This window comes from Uranotaenia lowii, chromosome 2 (assembly GCF_029784155.1).
Source record: "Uranotaenia lowii strain MFRU-FL chromosome 2, ASM2978415v1, whole genome shotgun sequence".
Classification (NCBI taxonomy): domain Eukaryota; kingdom Metazoa; phylum Arthropoda; class Insecta; order Diptera; family Culicidae; genus Uranotaenia; species Uranotaenia lowii.
The window spans coordinates 155070289-155085792 of record NC_073692.1 but is presented as its reverse complement, the minus strand read 5'-3'; the positions used below and the strand labels follow the sequence as shown (position 1 = coordinate 155085792).

General features: G+C 37.5%; 1 protein-coding gene across 5 annotated transcripts in view; it reads right to left on the bottom strand.

The window, feature by feature from the left end:
- LOC129747167 (homeotic protein caudal) overlaps window positions 1-15504 on the bottom strand; it is a 94397-nt gene that overhangs the window by 23010 nt on the left and 55883 nt on the right. For 3 of the 5 annotated variants that reach the window (XM_055741211.1, XM_055741212.1, XM_055741213.1), the window contains exons 2-3: window positions 13641-14333; window positions 8329-8388 (exon numbers count right to left, since the gene is read on the bottom strand). In XM_055741211.1, coding sequence (XP_055597186.1) covers window positions 8329-8388; window positions 13641-14169 — 589 coding nt within the window. In that variant the 5' untranslated portion in view covers window positions 14170-14333. Of the gene's footprint in view, window positions 1-8328; window positions 8389-13640; window positions 14625-15504 lie in introns of those variants that run through there. The other 2 variants (XM_055741210.1, XM_055741214.1) reach the window with 2 other exon arrangements.

Genomic DNA, 15504 nt, shown 5'->3' with positions numbered 1-15504 from the left:
AAAACTGGTACCGGATGACACTGTACAGACTTTGATGGAGGGCATCAAGCAAAAATGCGTTAAAAAATTTTTTTTTAATTTTCGGATTTTGTCGTGGAATGTATCAAATTGAAGAGTTTTTTTAGCGTAACTTCAAGTCCAATGCCTCTAGCAACTCAGCACTAGATCCACCGTGACGTACTGAATCCATCGCAATGAAACACTTTTGTTCAGATAGTGTCACAACTGCAGCAGGCTTGGAGCTGACGAATTCCGCAAAATCAACCATTACCGTCTGTAAAATGCTGTAGTTTTCGCTTTTAGGGCTTTGGGGTCAAGAATACTTGCCTGCCAAACTCACAGGCCTATACCTGAAGGATCATCCAGTATAGGACATCTTGAAGGAAAAACTCTCAGCTTCAAGATAACATAGGTCTGGAACGACATTTACCGGAAAAAAGTCAGCGAGAATCGCTGGAGGCATTCGCAACTGACTGAAGAGATGTAATGAGGTCGTAGGAGGCAAATTTGAGCCAATCTTTGGATTTTTTTTGTTTGATGTTGTTGCAAAGGTTCTTGGAATGTCACTAGTGTTCAGGTGGTCCGATTAGATTAATTAATAAGCAGGATATCTCTTTTGAAGAGTCTAAAAAAGTACGAGAACTTTATTGTCACTCTGTGGATGCACCCATCCTCAGCTATGAAAAAGAAGGCTTTCATTCCAAATCAACTTCAAATGTGATACAACTTAAACAAAGCCATTCTAACAATAACGAAAGCTATAGTGGATTGTTACGAGACATTTCGGTTAACTTTTTCATTAGTGATTCACGAGCACAGCTAGTTATTACTTTATAGTTAACGAAATATGCGGAATAAAAACTTTGTTCCTTTCTTGAAACTTGGGCCCTAATCAATTCTAAAAAATGTCACTATCGTTGAAACTTCATGTTGCACATTTTACATTGAAACCTCAGAATGTTTCAGAGCAACTGTAATATTGTTATCGCTTTCTCTAATAACAAGTCTTATAATTATCAAGGAGCTGACAGAGAAGAAAATTTCGGTACTGACATTTCAGTGCCGCACTGACGTTTTGGTACCAAAATGCCATTGAAATCAAAGGAGAACTGACGGTCTGGTTCCAAAAAGTCAGTACGGTTCGTTTGTATGTGATTTGACAGTTGATTCAGTCCTTTGATAATTATGAACACGTTCCTTAGCACGAATCTTTGGTAGTGGTATTTAGTTTTAGAGACAATGTATTTATAATTGTGGACGACTTCTGGAATTTTGCTAATTACACGAGTTCTTTACCACGTGCTAGACTCGGGGTTAAAAGCCTAAAGGCTCTTTTCACGACTCCGCAATTGCCGTTGAATCTTCATGTTCCACTTTTGTACCGAAAAATCTCTAAATATGCCAGTGCAACTGAATAGATTCTTCATTACGAGTCTGACTCGTGGCAATTCTTATGAACCAAAAATTCCTGAAGACTCAGATTTTTGGTTTCTGCTTATGATGCTGATTCTCTACAACGATTCAGACTCGTAATTTTAGGCTCAAAGAATTCGATCAAAAAACATACTCACCCTTACTCTTGTTTACGGCGTATCTGACTTTCGTTCGAACGGATACTTTCGAACGAATTCGAAAAAGCTATTCTTGCTTTCGTTTGAATGCGATACTTTCGTTGTTGGTGTTACCAGATGAACTTCGAATTATCTAGGCAGCATTGACATTTCTTATCTGCCAACTATATGTGAACAAACGCGTGATTTTGTGAAATTTGTAGTTGTTGGACCGGAATATTTTAGTAAAATAGCCAGAATCTAGCAAGCAACCGACCCAGAAAAGTACGACAACAGCAGCGGATCCAGATTCAGGTGTTTCCAGACGAAAATTCGAGGCTGACAGCTTCCGGTGGTTGTATTGGTGCTGCCGATCTTTCTGCTCAAAAGGTTACCCCGTCGTAGGAGATGTATGTAATGCAACGAAAATGCAACCATTCGTTTGGTTAGCGGGCGCGAATCTTTCTGTTGATGTTGTAAAAATTCTCTGCTGAAGGGAAGACGGAGTGAAAGGAACGATGACAAAGCTGGAAATTTATGTCTTAAAGAAGTAAAATTTAGTAACTCCTAAAATTTTTGATTTTTGAAATTATACGATCCTTCACTATTTCACTTCAAACGGTAATGATTCGCAGTAGGGGGAAGTGTTCCAAAATGCGCATGTTGGGTAATATGCGCATACTGCCGATAGACGATATGGCTAGAGATTCATCATATCTAATCAGTGCAGTTTGAGGGTAATACGCTTTTAACACATGGCAAGGAAAAATTAAATTGTTATATAAAGTCGAAAAAATTAAAAAATTCAAACAAGATTTTTGTCAGTTTTGTTATAATATATTGAACTTTAATTATTGTGCGTACAGGTTCTGTGAACAAAAATTTAAATGGTTTTTCTTTCTTATTCATCTGGAAATCGGAAATTCACCAAATTGAAGCTTTTGGCAAAGTTGTAGATGATAAGATATTGGAATAAGAGACAGGTTCTGAATGCCCATATCAAGGCAGGTTAAATGCCTATATCAATAAAAATAGATAAGTCTTATAAATTTTTTACTTTTTATCATTTAAACATTAAATCTACGCTCAAATCACGACCTTACAGCGAAAAAAGAAGAACTTCATACTGACCCGATAAAAATACAATATGAACAAAATATTACCATGAAATATGGCCATATCGCATACTTAACTATGTTTCATGCAAAAGAACTAGTGATGTAAAAAAATTCACCAAAATTTCAGCCTTAGCGTATGCTTAACATCCGTTTCTACCATTTTCAATTAAATAATTTCATAATATTGCAAGTGTAAATGAAATATAGCTAAAAACATAAATATGCGCATTTAGCCCGCCGGTTTCGGAAATCAACTATTTTGACTTCTTTTATTATTAAATTATTTTCACAAAAACTGTAAGAGATTTTGAAAGAAAAATTGCTCTAACGTATAGAAAACAGATGTCCGCTCATGTGCATATAGTTTTCAGACTTCTATCTATTGGAATATGGGAGAAAATGAGTGCTTTCCTTAATATGCGCATATAGCCCGCCTCTCCCCTATCAGCCTCGCGTTTGTCGGCCCATAGAAGAAATACGTTCGAACGAAAACGGGAATGCAAAGTTTCGTTCGTATAAACTATGTTCGAAAGATCGAACTGTTTTTATTCGTTAGAACGAAAACAAGAATAAGAAATTGCCTTACTTTCGAACGAATGTCATTGTTCGAAAACCAGAATAAGGGTGACTATCATTGTCGTTTGCAACTGAAAAACCTCAGATGGTTCCTGAGCAACCGAAAAACATTAAATTATCGTTTTTTGTTGATAATTAGCACAGTATTGTGCACTAAGTCTTCCTCACGAGTCTGAGTCGTGACATTTAGTTTGAGAAAAAATATGCTAGACGCTTAAGCTTAAGACTTCTAGGTTTCCCTACTGAACCATTTTTGATTTTACCACGAGTTAGACTCGTGATAACAGATTAAAATTCTTCGATCAATGTACTGTCATTTTCGTTTAAATTACATCTACACATTTACCATAGAAATACCTCAGAATTTGTAAAAACCTGGCAAATTGAGCAAAAACCGGGGTATACGCACGAATTCCTTATCACGAGTCTGACTCGTAGCATTTAGCTCGAGGCAAAAGTTCTTGGCGATTCTGGATAACTTGTGGCTTTTGCTTATGACACATATCACTTATCACGAGCACGAGTCGGGGTTATAGACCAAATGACTCTATCCACTATTTTCTGTCGTCTGGCTTCTGTAGTCTTTTGTCTGTGTGTGGTGTGGCTTTTGTCCAATTGTTGCTGTCTTTTGATGTCTTGATGATTTTTTCTTCTGTGTTCAGTTTTCCAATATCTGCCCTCTTTCTTCTGTCTTTTGTCACAGCAGACAGATGGCAGAACACAGAAAACAAACGAGAGACGAAAGAAGACATAGATAGAAGTTATGTCTCTTGCCTTCTGTCGCCTGCATTCTGTCCTCTTCCGTTTGTCTTCTATCGTCTTTTTCGGTCGTTTCTCTTGTCTTTTCTGTTTTCTGATGCCTGCTATATTTCTTCTGTGTCCTGTCTTCTGCCTTCTTTTTCGGTTACAGAAGACAAAAGATAACTGTCATCTGATTTTTATCTTTTGTCTTCTGTTCTGTTTCCTGTCTTATGTTCTCTCTGCCATATCTTCTGTCCTTTGTCTCCTGTCCACTGTTGTCTGTTGGATGTTTTCTGTTTTATGTGCTTGAAAATAAGCAACTCAAGTTCTCTTTCTTGTCTTTTTCTTCTTTTTTCGGTATTTTTCTGTCTTCTGACGTCTGTTTTCTGTATCTGTTGTCGTTTTATTGTTTGTCAGCTGGCTTCTGTTCTGTTTTCTGTTTTGTCTTCTTACGTCTGTCTTCTGTCATTTTCTCCTCCCTCCTGTCTTCTGGCTTCTGTCTTATGTCTTCTGTATTTCGTTTTCCATCTTCTGTTGTCTGCTGTATGTCTTCTTTCTTCACTTGTATTTTTTGGTCTGCTAACTTCTGTTTCTTGTTTTTTGTCTTTCATTTCCTGTCTTCTGTTCTATAGCCACTGTATTAAAATTTAAAAACTCGACAAATATTTTTTCATCAACATCTTGCTAATGATCGTCTAACTGAAAAATCGTTATGATATGTTTTTTCTGTCTTACCACGTTCAAACCTGAAACAATTGCATCAAACCGAGCCATTATCGTTATCTCGGGCACGCAGCAAGCATACAAACATATTCTAACCCTACTTTCCAAATATGTAGGTACGGAACAAGTGATTCAAACAACGACACCAGTAAAATCCGTGTCAGAAAACGACCTTCATTTATCTTGTCGCTCTCCCCTGATGAAACATAATAATCATAACCGCATGTTGTGTTTATTATTTTACCCGGTATGCTGTGGTGATGAAGTTTTGTTGAAGGAATGTTGCTGCTGTGGCGGTTGTGTAACATTCACGAGTTTTCGACAACAAGGGGTGGTGGCATTTGTGTTAATTTTCGGAATTGCGCCCCAGAGACCATTTTTGGCGGGTAATTTTTCCTGCGCCAGTTAGTAGAAGGTTGTCTCAGTTTTGATGTGAGTTTTTTTGCCGCTTTCAACAATTTAGAAAAAGCGTTAAAAATTAATTGAATTATTATCTGCGAAGAACAAAATTGGTCGACCGGTTGCTTGTTCAAGAATGCAGACGTTTTTCGTCCTGGAAACAGACGCAGGTATTCATACTTTCGAACAACAGAAAAATGTGCGAATTGGGTTCAAAATTTGGCGGTACCATAAACGGTTCTCGACCTCATGGAGGCATTCGGAGGAATCGTATCGGCATAACCTTTGGTTGGAGACGAGCTTATCGACCGACGATCGGCAAAGCAAGGAACGCTCAAGGAGATTCAAGAAGCGGCATGAGAGGGCCTCCAATTAAGCTGTAAAATATTGATTTTTGTTTTCATAGTATCGTTCCCTTTTGAGGCATTGAGATGTTCATGGGTTCGGTCAATTTGGTGCAATAAAATGCAAGCCTATATTTGCATTTTTTTTTTTCTGGGATGAAATGTCTTTACTGTAAGAACAACAAAAAACAGAAGAAAACATCGGGAAAATATCGGTGCCAGGTATCGAACCGAAACAGTTTTTGTTTCATTGTGTTTTGGTTCTTATACTGGGTATAATTCATGCTGCAGCCCAGTTCTAAGTTATAGTTTTAATATTTTCAAAACACGTCAAATATCGCAAATTTGAGTCGGCTTAATTCGGCTTCACGAGGAATTTTTATCGTCAGCACCAGTATATAAATCATACTTCATTGCTTAATGACAAAACTATACTTTTTTCAATGATGTACATTCGTGTTTTCATTTTTCTCATAGATATGACGACGTTTTTGGCTTAATGTATCATACAAACATTCGAAAGATTATCTCTTTTTCTGAACTTTTATTCAGCTTTCAAAATTCTGAATATATTTCGAGGTTTTATGCTTATCATGTTTTTCAGTAAAGGTTTGATCAACGATTTTTTCTATCAAAATCAGCAAACTGGCTAATGTACGTCAGAAAAACAAGGAAAAAAACGTTACAGATTTTGTCTTCGCCAACAATATTTGGGCTCCCCATAAGCTTAACCACGAGCGATTTGCGCTCGCTGCCAGGGAAAATGATTGATTGCTGCCAGGGCGATTGACAGGGCTGCAGCAATTTATCAAACCAGCACCGGTTGACAGCTTCGAGGGGTTTTATTGATAAAATTTGTGTGATTAATCGCATCGCTAGCTCCACCTTTTGTTTGCTCTCCGAGGGGCCACGAAAAGGGAACATGGTCGCCATATTGTGCTTGTTTGCGTGTTTGTGTAGGAGATGTGATTTCAGTTTAGCTGCTGGAATCCGGTTGATCATAGCCGAACGATAAAAAAATGGCTACAACCTATTGGAACTTATCTCAGGGAGCGCAATAAAAACTTGTGCCATGTGTCTAGCTGAGTTAAAATATTTGTAAGCAAAATTTCGTGGAAAAATCATACAACTCACCTAGAAATTATTACAAAATGATGTTACCTGGTTAAACTCTTTGGAATAAAAGATGAACTTGCAGGAGGATGCAGCCCGGAATCGGATACTTACATTTTCCTGTAAAATGCAACGATCAGAGAAAACTGATTAGCATTTCCGGAAGTAGTTCAAAACTCAGAAAAGCTCCAAATAAAACAGTAGCAGTCGAAAGCCAATTTCAAAGCCTATAAACCAACCTTTACCCAATAATCAAACAATCCGTAACCTTTTTCTCGTGGCAGCGCTTTTGTCGGAGAGAATCCTCCAAAAAGAACGCTTAAATGTGCTAAATAGCTACCGTATTCAATTCTCACCGAAAAATGAAAAAAAAAGAAACCAAAATGCAGTAGCAGACCGCGGCGATAAAACAAATCCATTAACGTGTCCCTAACCAACGACCTCTATTAACACCTTTTGGTTCGAAAATTCTCAACTAGCGCATCACGATGAGTGGTTTCGAAGACCGGTGGCTTGTTTGAAGGTTTAATGTTTGAGAAATTTTGGGTCGGAACCCTTTTTTTCGTATTATTCCTATGGGAAAATTCAAAAATAAAAATTTGGATCGTCCAATTCAGATTCAAAGTCGGAATTCAGATTCCAAATTTTTAATTCAGACTCCGAATTCCGAATTTGGATTCAAACCCACGTATTCAAAAATCCGATATGCAGAACTCAAAGATTTAAAACTATTATTATTTGATTCCATGGATTCCATGGAACTTTGAATATTCAATTCCACAAGTTTCGTTCTTATTCATTTTATAAAGAAAATAAGTATCGTAAAAGGAAGTTATAAAATCACAATGTGGGCTTGCGATATAGCTCAGTTGGCAAGTCTGTTGTCTCCTGAGCAGATGTCCGCGAGTTCGAGCCCAAGAGTAAATATCGAACACAGTTGTACCGGATAAGTTTTTCAATAACAATCCGCCAACTGTAACGTTGATAAAGTCGCGAATGCCATAATGATGGTAAAACGACTATAATCGAAACAAAAAAAAAAAAAAATCACAACATGTGAATAATTTTCCCAGGAAAAATAAAAGCAAACATCAAGCTGGTATTTCAAAGCAAGCAATCACACAAAAAGGAGTAGGTAATAAAGCATTCAAATTCAAGTTCACTTTTATATCAAAACCTTCCCAGACCCCTACGCTTCAAAGACGTGAAAAAGCAAACAGCTTCGCATGATTGGTTAAAGGAAAGATATGGCATCCGTCACCAAGGGCAACGAATCATAGCAACCGGTTGCTTGAGCCGCTTCAAAGAATGAAGGCACAGGAACAATCGCTCAACTTTGAATTGGTTCAAGAAGAAATAAGAACTAAGGCCCTTCGAACCAGATCGAAGGAAATAGAAGACAAAACAGACGAAGGAATCAATAAATAGCTGGGGAAGGTTAAAGAAATAACGTGGCAGTAAAGAAACCATTACTTGAAGAAATAGAGGAAGTTGGTGGGTTTGGCAGGCAAAAGGAAACAAAGTTGGGAAAAAATGTTTTACTCAATGAGAGAAACTAACACTGAGAATCTAGAAACGTCATGCAAAGAAAATCGTCGGTAACACGGAAACTTGCTTCCATGCAAGTTTCACGGTTTCCGTTTTTCGGGAAAGACTATTGCTAGGTTCATGCATATATAGGCCCATTCATTTAGGGGCAAGACAAAACCGAAACACTCGTAAAAAGAAGTAAATTGTATGTACTATGTTGTGTGTGCATCATACCACCGGATTCCATGGGGGTGAAATCTTGCAGGGACGGCGCCGAACAGATGTTGATCAGGCCTAGGAGGGGCAGAGGGAGTTCAGAGAGTTAATAATAACCTATGAAATTGGTTCTTGGTTTCGCGATTGCAAGTGTCACTAGAAAGTGGCCCTCGAATAGTTTTTAAAAATTTGATGCCTTTTAAAAGACTTTTTCGAAAAAGATTTAAGTTAGAGAAAGTGTGAGACATTCAAACAAAACCACATTCAATGACCGGGAAAACATGCATGAAATTTATCTGTAATATAAAATATTGCTATATCCAAAGATAACTAAAAACAAAGTAAATATAAAGCGTTTCATTAGACCCACGATTTTCGATCGCTTAAAACTGAGTCAACTTTTTAAACGAGTGTATCAAACTGTGAAATCAATCCAGTAGGCCGGAATCGGTAATTTACACCTTCGTACCGAATGCCTGTCTATAACAGTTTTTGAGGTTGTCGTTCGAAGAAAGCCGATCATAACATTCAAAACTGAAACCTAACTGCTTGGCAAATAGTCTACATAAACAAAACAACAACATAAAACCGCGCGTTTAAAAGCCAAACAAACCAGGCCAGCTCTCGTTTGTTGACGACGGCAATTAAAAAGTTGTAATAATCCAAGTGTGCGTTTTTACCGAGCAATAACTGTTGTTGTTTATGGGAATGAGTTAACTCGTTTTAGATGTGTTCTAATTAAGCGTGTAAATAATTTTTTTTTGATTTCCATTGAACAATGGTGATTTGTTATGATTACATTCGAATCATAAAACTCGTCAATAAAGGCACGGATGTTAATGTTTGACAGATGTTGAATAAATCGTCAAAAATTACACGTAAGTTTTGTTCAGTGCAAGTAACTTTTTTTCAAACATTCATCAGAATTCACAATTTTGAAACCTTCTATACACAGCAAAAAAATTCTAAAAGTACACGCAGTCTAAAAAATGAGTGATCTATTTTTTCTTGAGTGTAATTGCAAAAAGATGTAATTTTAAACTCCTTTTGATGTAATATTAGACTTTTTTCAAAAATAGGATAGAAATAAACTGTTTTGATGTAATTTTACATTGCGTCATGCAAAAATCAACCTGTTTGATTTAAAATTGAATGTAAATATTTAACTTCTGCCTTTTTATATTTCGTTAGTTTGCGCACAAAGATAACAAGTCGAAAAATTATTCGGAAACGAGTCGATCAAAGGCGTAGCTACCTACAGCAGCACTTCTAGAGTCTTTTAAAGTCGTAAGTATACGTGAAATGAAGAATGCGGTTGAACCTAACTAGTTTTTTCGCCATTACAGCAAGGTCAGATGGTTTCGCAGAGGCTGATATCCGGACAGTTATTATCCGGAGAAACTTTTGTCAGATCAATTCAAGTGTCCAAGTGCTGACTGAAAGATCATGATGTTCCGGAACCATTCGAGGATACTGATGACGCTGATCTGTAAAAACATCCTCGTGCTGGGAATTATCGGATGGAACAACAATTTCAGCTTGACGCTTTCCGTGATGGTGTTTTAATTTTCAGTTTTGTAAATAAATGTGAATTAAAAATAATACATGTGGGCGTATTTATTCAAAGACAAAAGCAAATACCTGAATATTTAGCAAAAATATCAATATTTACGATAATAAATTTAAAAATTTACATCCCTGTGTATTTTTACACGACGGCTTTTGTGATCCGATCTCGTGCATTGATTTCAATCTAAATTTACACGCCTCAAAAATTACATCCTTGAAAAAAATAAACCGTGATAGAATTTTACATCAAAATCGATGTTCCGTTTTCGTGCATCGTTTTCGATCTAAATTTACACGATTTTTTCTTGCTGTGTATTCTAAAGGGTCATTCCATCAAGTGATCTCACACTAAGGGAAGAATGCCACAGTGTGGTAAATTCCTGGAAAAAAAATCAAGTGATCTCCATGACAACCCAACCCTCTTTCTTAAACGACGTCGTCATGAGCAACTAACCAGCAGCGCCTTTCAAAGGTTATAGCTTCTAACAAGGATAAAAACCGTCCATTCTTCGACCAAAACCAGAAGACAACCTAAGCCAGATGTTTAACCGTGAAGCCAACAAAACAAAACTCGTAAAACAAAATGGCGACCCGTGACTCGTGACTCTGCCACCGCCGTCTTATTGTAAGACGAACGTGGAAGAACCTCCAAACAAACGTCAAACTTTGCCGAAGTCCCCGAACATAAATCACTTCGATATGGTTTGGTTTTATTTTCTGTTGATGTTGTTGTTGTTTTGGGACGGTCCTTTTTTTAACGGGCGAACCAGTTTGGAGTTTTTTTTTTTGTTGTTTTTGTTTCAGCTAACGTCCTTCAACAAAAACATGTTAGCAGGATTTAAGGTTTTTTTAGGTCCCTGTTTGTTGCTTTGTTGTGGCTTTACGATGTGTGCTTCGGGACTCACTCAAAGTTACGGCAGTGATTTTTAAGTACTACATATCTACCGTGGATTGATTTATGTGGAACTTAAGGTGCAGTCGTTCTGATTTTAGAGTTTTTATCATAAAAGCTTTTCGATTTGAGACAGTTTTGATGGTTAGGAATAAAAGTCAACTGTAAAGTTGTGTTTCTATGTTCTAGCAAGGTTGGTGGTACAATTAACTATCGATCATCCAAATCAATCATAGTTATAGTTGAATTTTCAGGGAACGTTGCTTGGAAACATTTAGGTATCGATTTTAGTAAAGAGCCATCATCGCTGTTTCGAGAAAATTGCGTTTAAAATTTGACAGCTACATAACCTTCCAGCAAAAATATTATTTGGTTTTCTCAACATCTCGAACACAAATCATGCATCTGATAAGTGAGTAGGTTCCAATAATGGTCTTCGAACGTAATTTTTCACCCACCTTATAACTCGATTTGGCGCATACGCCCTTTTGAAAAATCGATACCGATTTCTTTCTATAAAGAAAGTAGATCAACCTTATTTTGGATCAAGTTTGTATTGAAGCTTTGATTGTGCGTCTAATTTGTAAATTTGGACAATGTATTTCTCGCTTACGTCGTATGAAACAAAATGTAAACAAACAGTTTTATTACGACAAGATGCAAAAACTGACATAAACTAGTGGCAACATCTTTCCATTTAGAATATTTGGAGCCTGGACAACATATTCTATATGTGGAACACAAATTTTAAAGTTGTTTTGATGAATTCTTTCAGTTTTCTGTGAATTCTTAAGATGTTTTATACGACGTAATGAAAGCTCACACGAGATTTAATTTTACACAATAAAACAGTTATCCGTTTTGCAAATTCCGAACAACGGAAGGCTTTTTTTATCAACTTCTTTTATTAACTACACAGCAAAAATTATTTCCTGTAAAATTACGCAAATGTCCTGTAACAAAAAGGAGCAGGACATTTACCGTAATTTTACAGGTCGAAAACATGATTACGTGACATTTAATTTTTACTGTACAACTTTTTTACAGGACATTTGCTGTAATAATAAATGAATCTTCGTTTACTTTCAAGGAAAACCATTTAAAATTACAGGTGATTTATTTTAAAGGTTGCAGTTTTCAATGACATGTAATAGTCAACAAAAATTCTGTGTATTCTATTCAGCCAATATGGAACATTGAAAGTACACTATTGAGTACAGTCTGAAATGTTGGTTGTTTGGGTTATATCTTTAGTTCAAGATGCTTTGCTAGGATTTTTGAAAGGCTTAACATTACAGTTTATTCCAGCTTCAAAGTAAATTTCTATCTCTCGCTCGTAAGCGTTTAAATCAAGGTTGCGAGATTTTTTTCAGAACGTATCCGGGCCGGACAAATCCGGTCTATTTCATTTAAAAACCTGGTAAATCCGGACATTGGTTTCAAAATTGAAAACTAAAATCCGGGCAAATTTGGTAAACACCCTGGAATTACTCAACAAAAATCAAGAAAAAAAAACTTGGAAAAAAATTGCATCAAAGCTAGACAGCAGATTTTGAATCGTTTTTTTTTCATGTTTGTTTTTAAAAAACTTGCTCAAAAATTTCGTTTGGACGCATAAATTAAAAATTGTATCAATGCAATTTGTTTTATTTTTGTTTGATTTGGAAAATGAAGTGAATAAATCCGGTCTTTTTCAAAGAAATCCGGGCAACCGGACTGGATCGGACTTTTGCCAAATTATTTAAAAATAAAACCAGGCAATCTGGCAACCTCAGTATAAATCGAACCGGAAAAGTAATTTTCACCAAGTTTTTTATTGTGTATGAAGGCTTTCTAAATTTTCGAAAAAAAAAAACAGGAATAAAAGAACTGTGGAAACTTATAAACTGTAGAAAGGGTATAAATAACTTTGATTCTAAATTTTTTCATAGCAAACGTTAATTCCTTGACGATAATCATTTGAAATTCGAATGTCGAAAATAATGATTTGAATATCTATGTATCTGTAAGACTACATTTCCCTAAAAAATGCACCGTACTGAAGCTAAAATTTCTAAAATCGACGATTTCAACCAAAAAAACTGTTCTCCAAAAAACACAACACTGTCTTTTGAGAATAACTTTTAAATGATTGGACAGAAGTTGATGAAATTTTAAGTTAAATTACGCAATAATATAATGCTTATATGTGCACAATTTTGCAGTTTATTCTTCTGGTACTTTTGTAGAAAATCCAAGCAAAAATTCCAAAAAGCTGGGGGCACGCTAAACAGTACTTTTCGCAGTCCACTACGAAACTTTTCAGTATTTCATTACGCGGTCTAATTTTCTTGCGTACGACTTGACCTCCGCATTCTGTTTGTTTATTTTATTGGCATTTTTATTTTGTTGGTCTGAATTCTGGTCCATTTAATCGTTTAATTTATAGAAAAATCGAGTGAATGTTATGTCATTAAATGTGAAATAATGCTTTTGATAAAAAACAATCAAACAACCCTATGGTCCTATGGTTCAGTGTCGCAAATCTATTTATGTAAGAAAAAGATGAGGCGCATATAAACAATTTTCAGCCACTTGTAAAAAATTATGTCAGTCGAACTACCGTGACTGGCAAGTTATAAAACTTTTCAATTGATAAATGTCGATATTTACAATCAGTGGCTCATACGAAATCAATTCATTGCTCTTCTCGAATCTTAAAGTAGAGCAAACTCAACGTCTACTGTCTCCCTGAATTGGAAATTATTATAGTCGAATCAAGCATGCAAAAACCCCAACCTCCAAAATGTCAAACATGCTTTCAAGAAAAAAAAAAACAAAAAAAGAACACTAGAAAACATCAAACGCTAACATTTGCGAAAAAACTCACCTGGATTGGGTTGCGCCGTATACGATTGCTTCTTCATCCACTCGAAGGGACTTTTGACCGGTGTCGGCCGTTGGGAGGTAATCTGTGGCGACGAGGACCCATTGGGCGCTCCGGGGCTGGACATATCGCTACCGGAAACGGTAATCGGTGGCGACGGTATACTGTGCAGCCCGTCGCCAATGTGATCACCCGGATTGGCCCCGTTTGTGCTTCCGGGACCGCTGCTTTGCCCACCGACGCCGCCGCCACTTCCGAGGTGAAGCCCGCCGGGACTGGACCCATGCGGAAGCAGCGTCTGCGGAGGTGTTGGGAAGTTTTCATGTCCGGTCCAATCCGGACTGGACTGATGGAACACATGCGGATGTGGATAGTACATCGGCTGCGGAGAGGATTCCCCATCGCCAATAAACTGATGGTGCGGCGGCTGATGCTGATAGTTTCCCGGGTACCAACCGGAAGTGGCCGAATACGGCAAGTTACCACTGTGATTTTTTGGGTACATTGCAAAATGGTTGTAGTAGGACACCATTTTCACCGATTTTTCACTTTGCACTTTTGTTTTAAATTCTTTGAATTGAGGGTGTAGTTATCCAGCACATATAATATCTTGAGGCTTCGTTTGTCTTCAGTTAACCAATTCTCAACACTTCATCCATTGTACTTGGTAGTTATCTTCGAGTTTGCATATTCACACTATAAATAACACATTTGATGTAGTTGGATGATTTATCAACACTGCCCTCCCGTTAAGTACACTTTTTATTGTCAATAAAATTATGATATTATGTAATAACAAATGCAATAAATAAATTTTCACTTTTAATCCTCGTTATTGATTAGCGGATAGCTCTCGCTGATGCGTACAGGCCAGTGACTCTAGCACTACAACCTGGCTGCCAAGTACCAATCTCTCGGGCACCGAGACTGGTCCAAAATTTGCCAAACCAAGAACTAGATACGAAAAAACCAACCTCACTCAACGAAACTCGGCCGAAGACTGACGGATATAAAATTACCCATGTTTACTTTCCACTCGAGCTGAGGGGCGTGTCCCAAACAGCTACCCGCTAGCCAATGGCAGCAAGCTGGCAGACATTTCTCTACCTGTTAGCCAATGACATGCGCGCATTCTGTTTACACTTCATCTTCTTTGACCTTCGCTACTGTGAACGAAGCGAGACAACACCAAATCCACGAATCGTTCTCTCGCTTCAACCTACGTGCAATCCGTCCAGCTCACGTACGCCATTTGTTGTGATAAGAAGAATACGCTAAACATGACGCGGCCAACCGATCGTGGCTCGCGAATGTTTTTCGCTAAAAAAGAAAAAAGGGAAAAAACAGGACGGAACCATCTAGCACCGATAACAAAGAGGACCTACGCAAAATTGACGGTTTTTTTGGAATCCACATCGAAAAAAAAACATATTGCGGCTCGCGGCACAAGAACTACAGATGCTAGACAGATAGGGACAAGATACGGCGGGCGGCATCAGCGGCGGCGATAATGATGTTTGATTAATGTCATAAAGTACCGTATATTTAGTTTATGCGGGATCCCGCGTGCGAAAAGGCTACGACGACGCATCGGTGCCATATCCGTCTACTGCGGCAGGCCAACACCACCGTTAGGATCCTTGGACGGAGCGCGGATGCACCCAGAACAAATATACCCGTGCTTTGGAGAAGTTTTTACACTCACAAATATTTCAGTGTTTTACCAATGGCTTCCCCTTAAGTTATACTACGACTGCAAAAAATCTTGCCCCAAATTTTGGGTGCATCGGCAGGGAACCAATCCTCCCTTCTCAAAAAGTCTAGCTTGTAGAGGTCGAAGGCGAAAACGTTCCGGCTGATGGCGGTT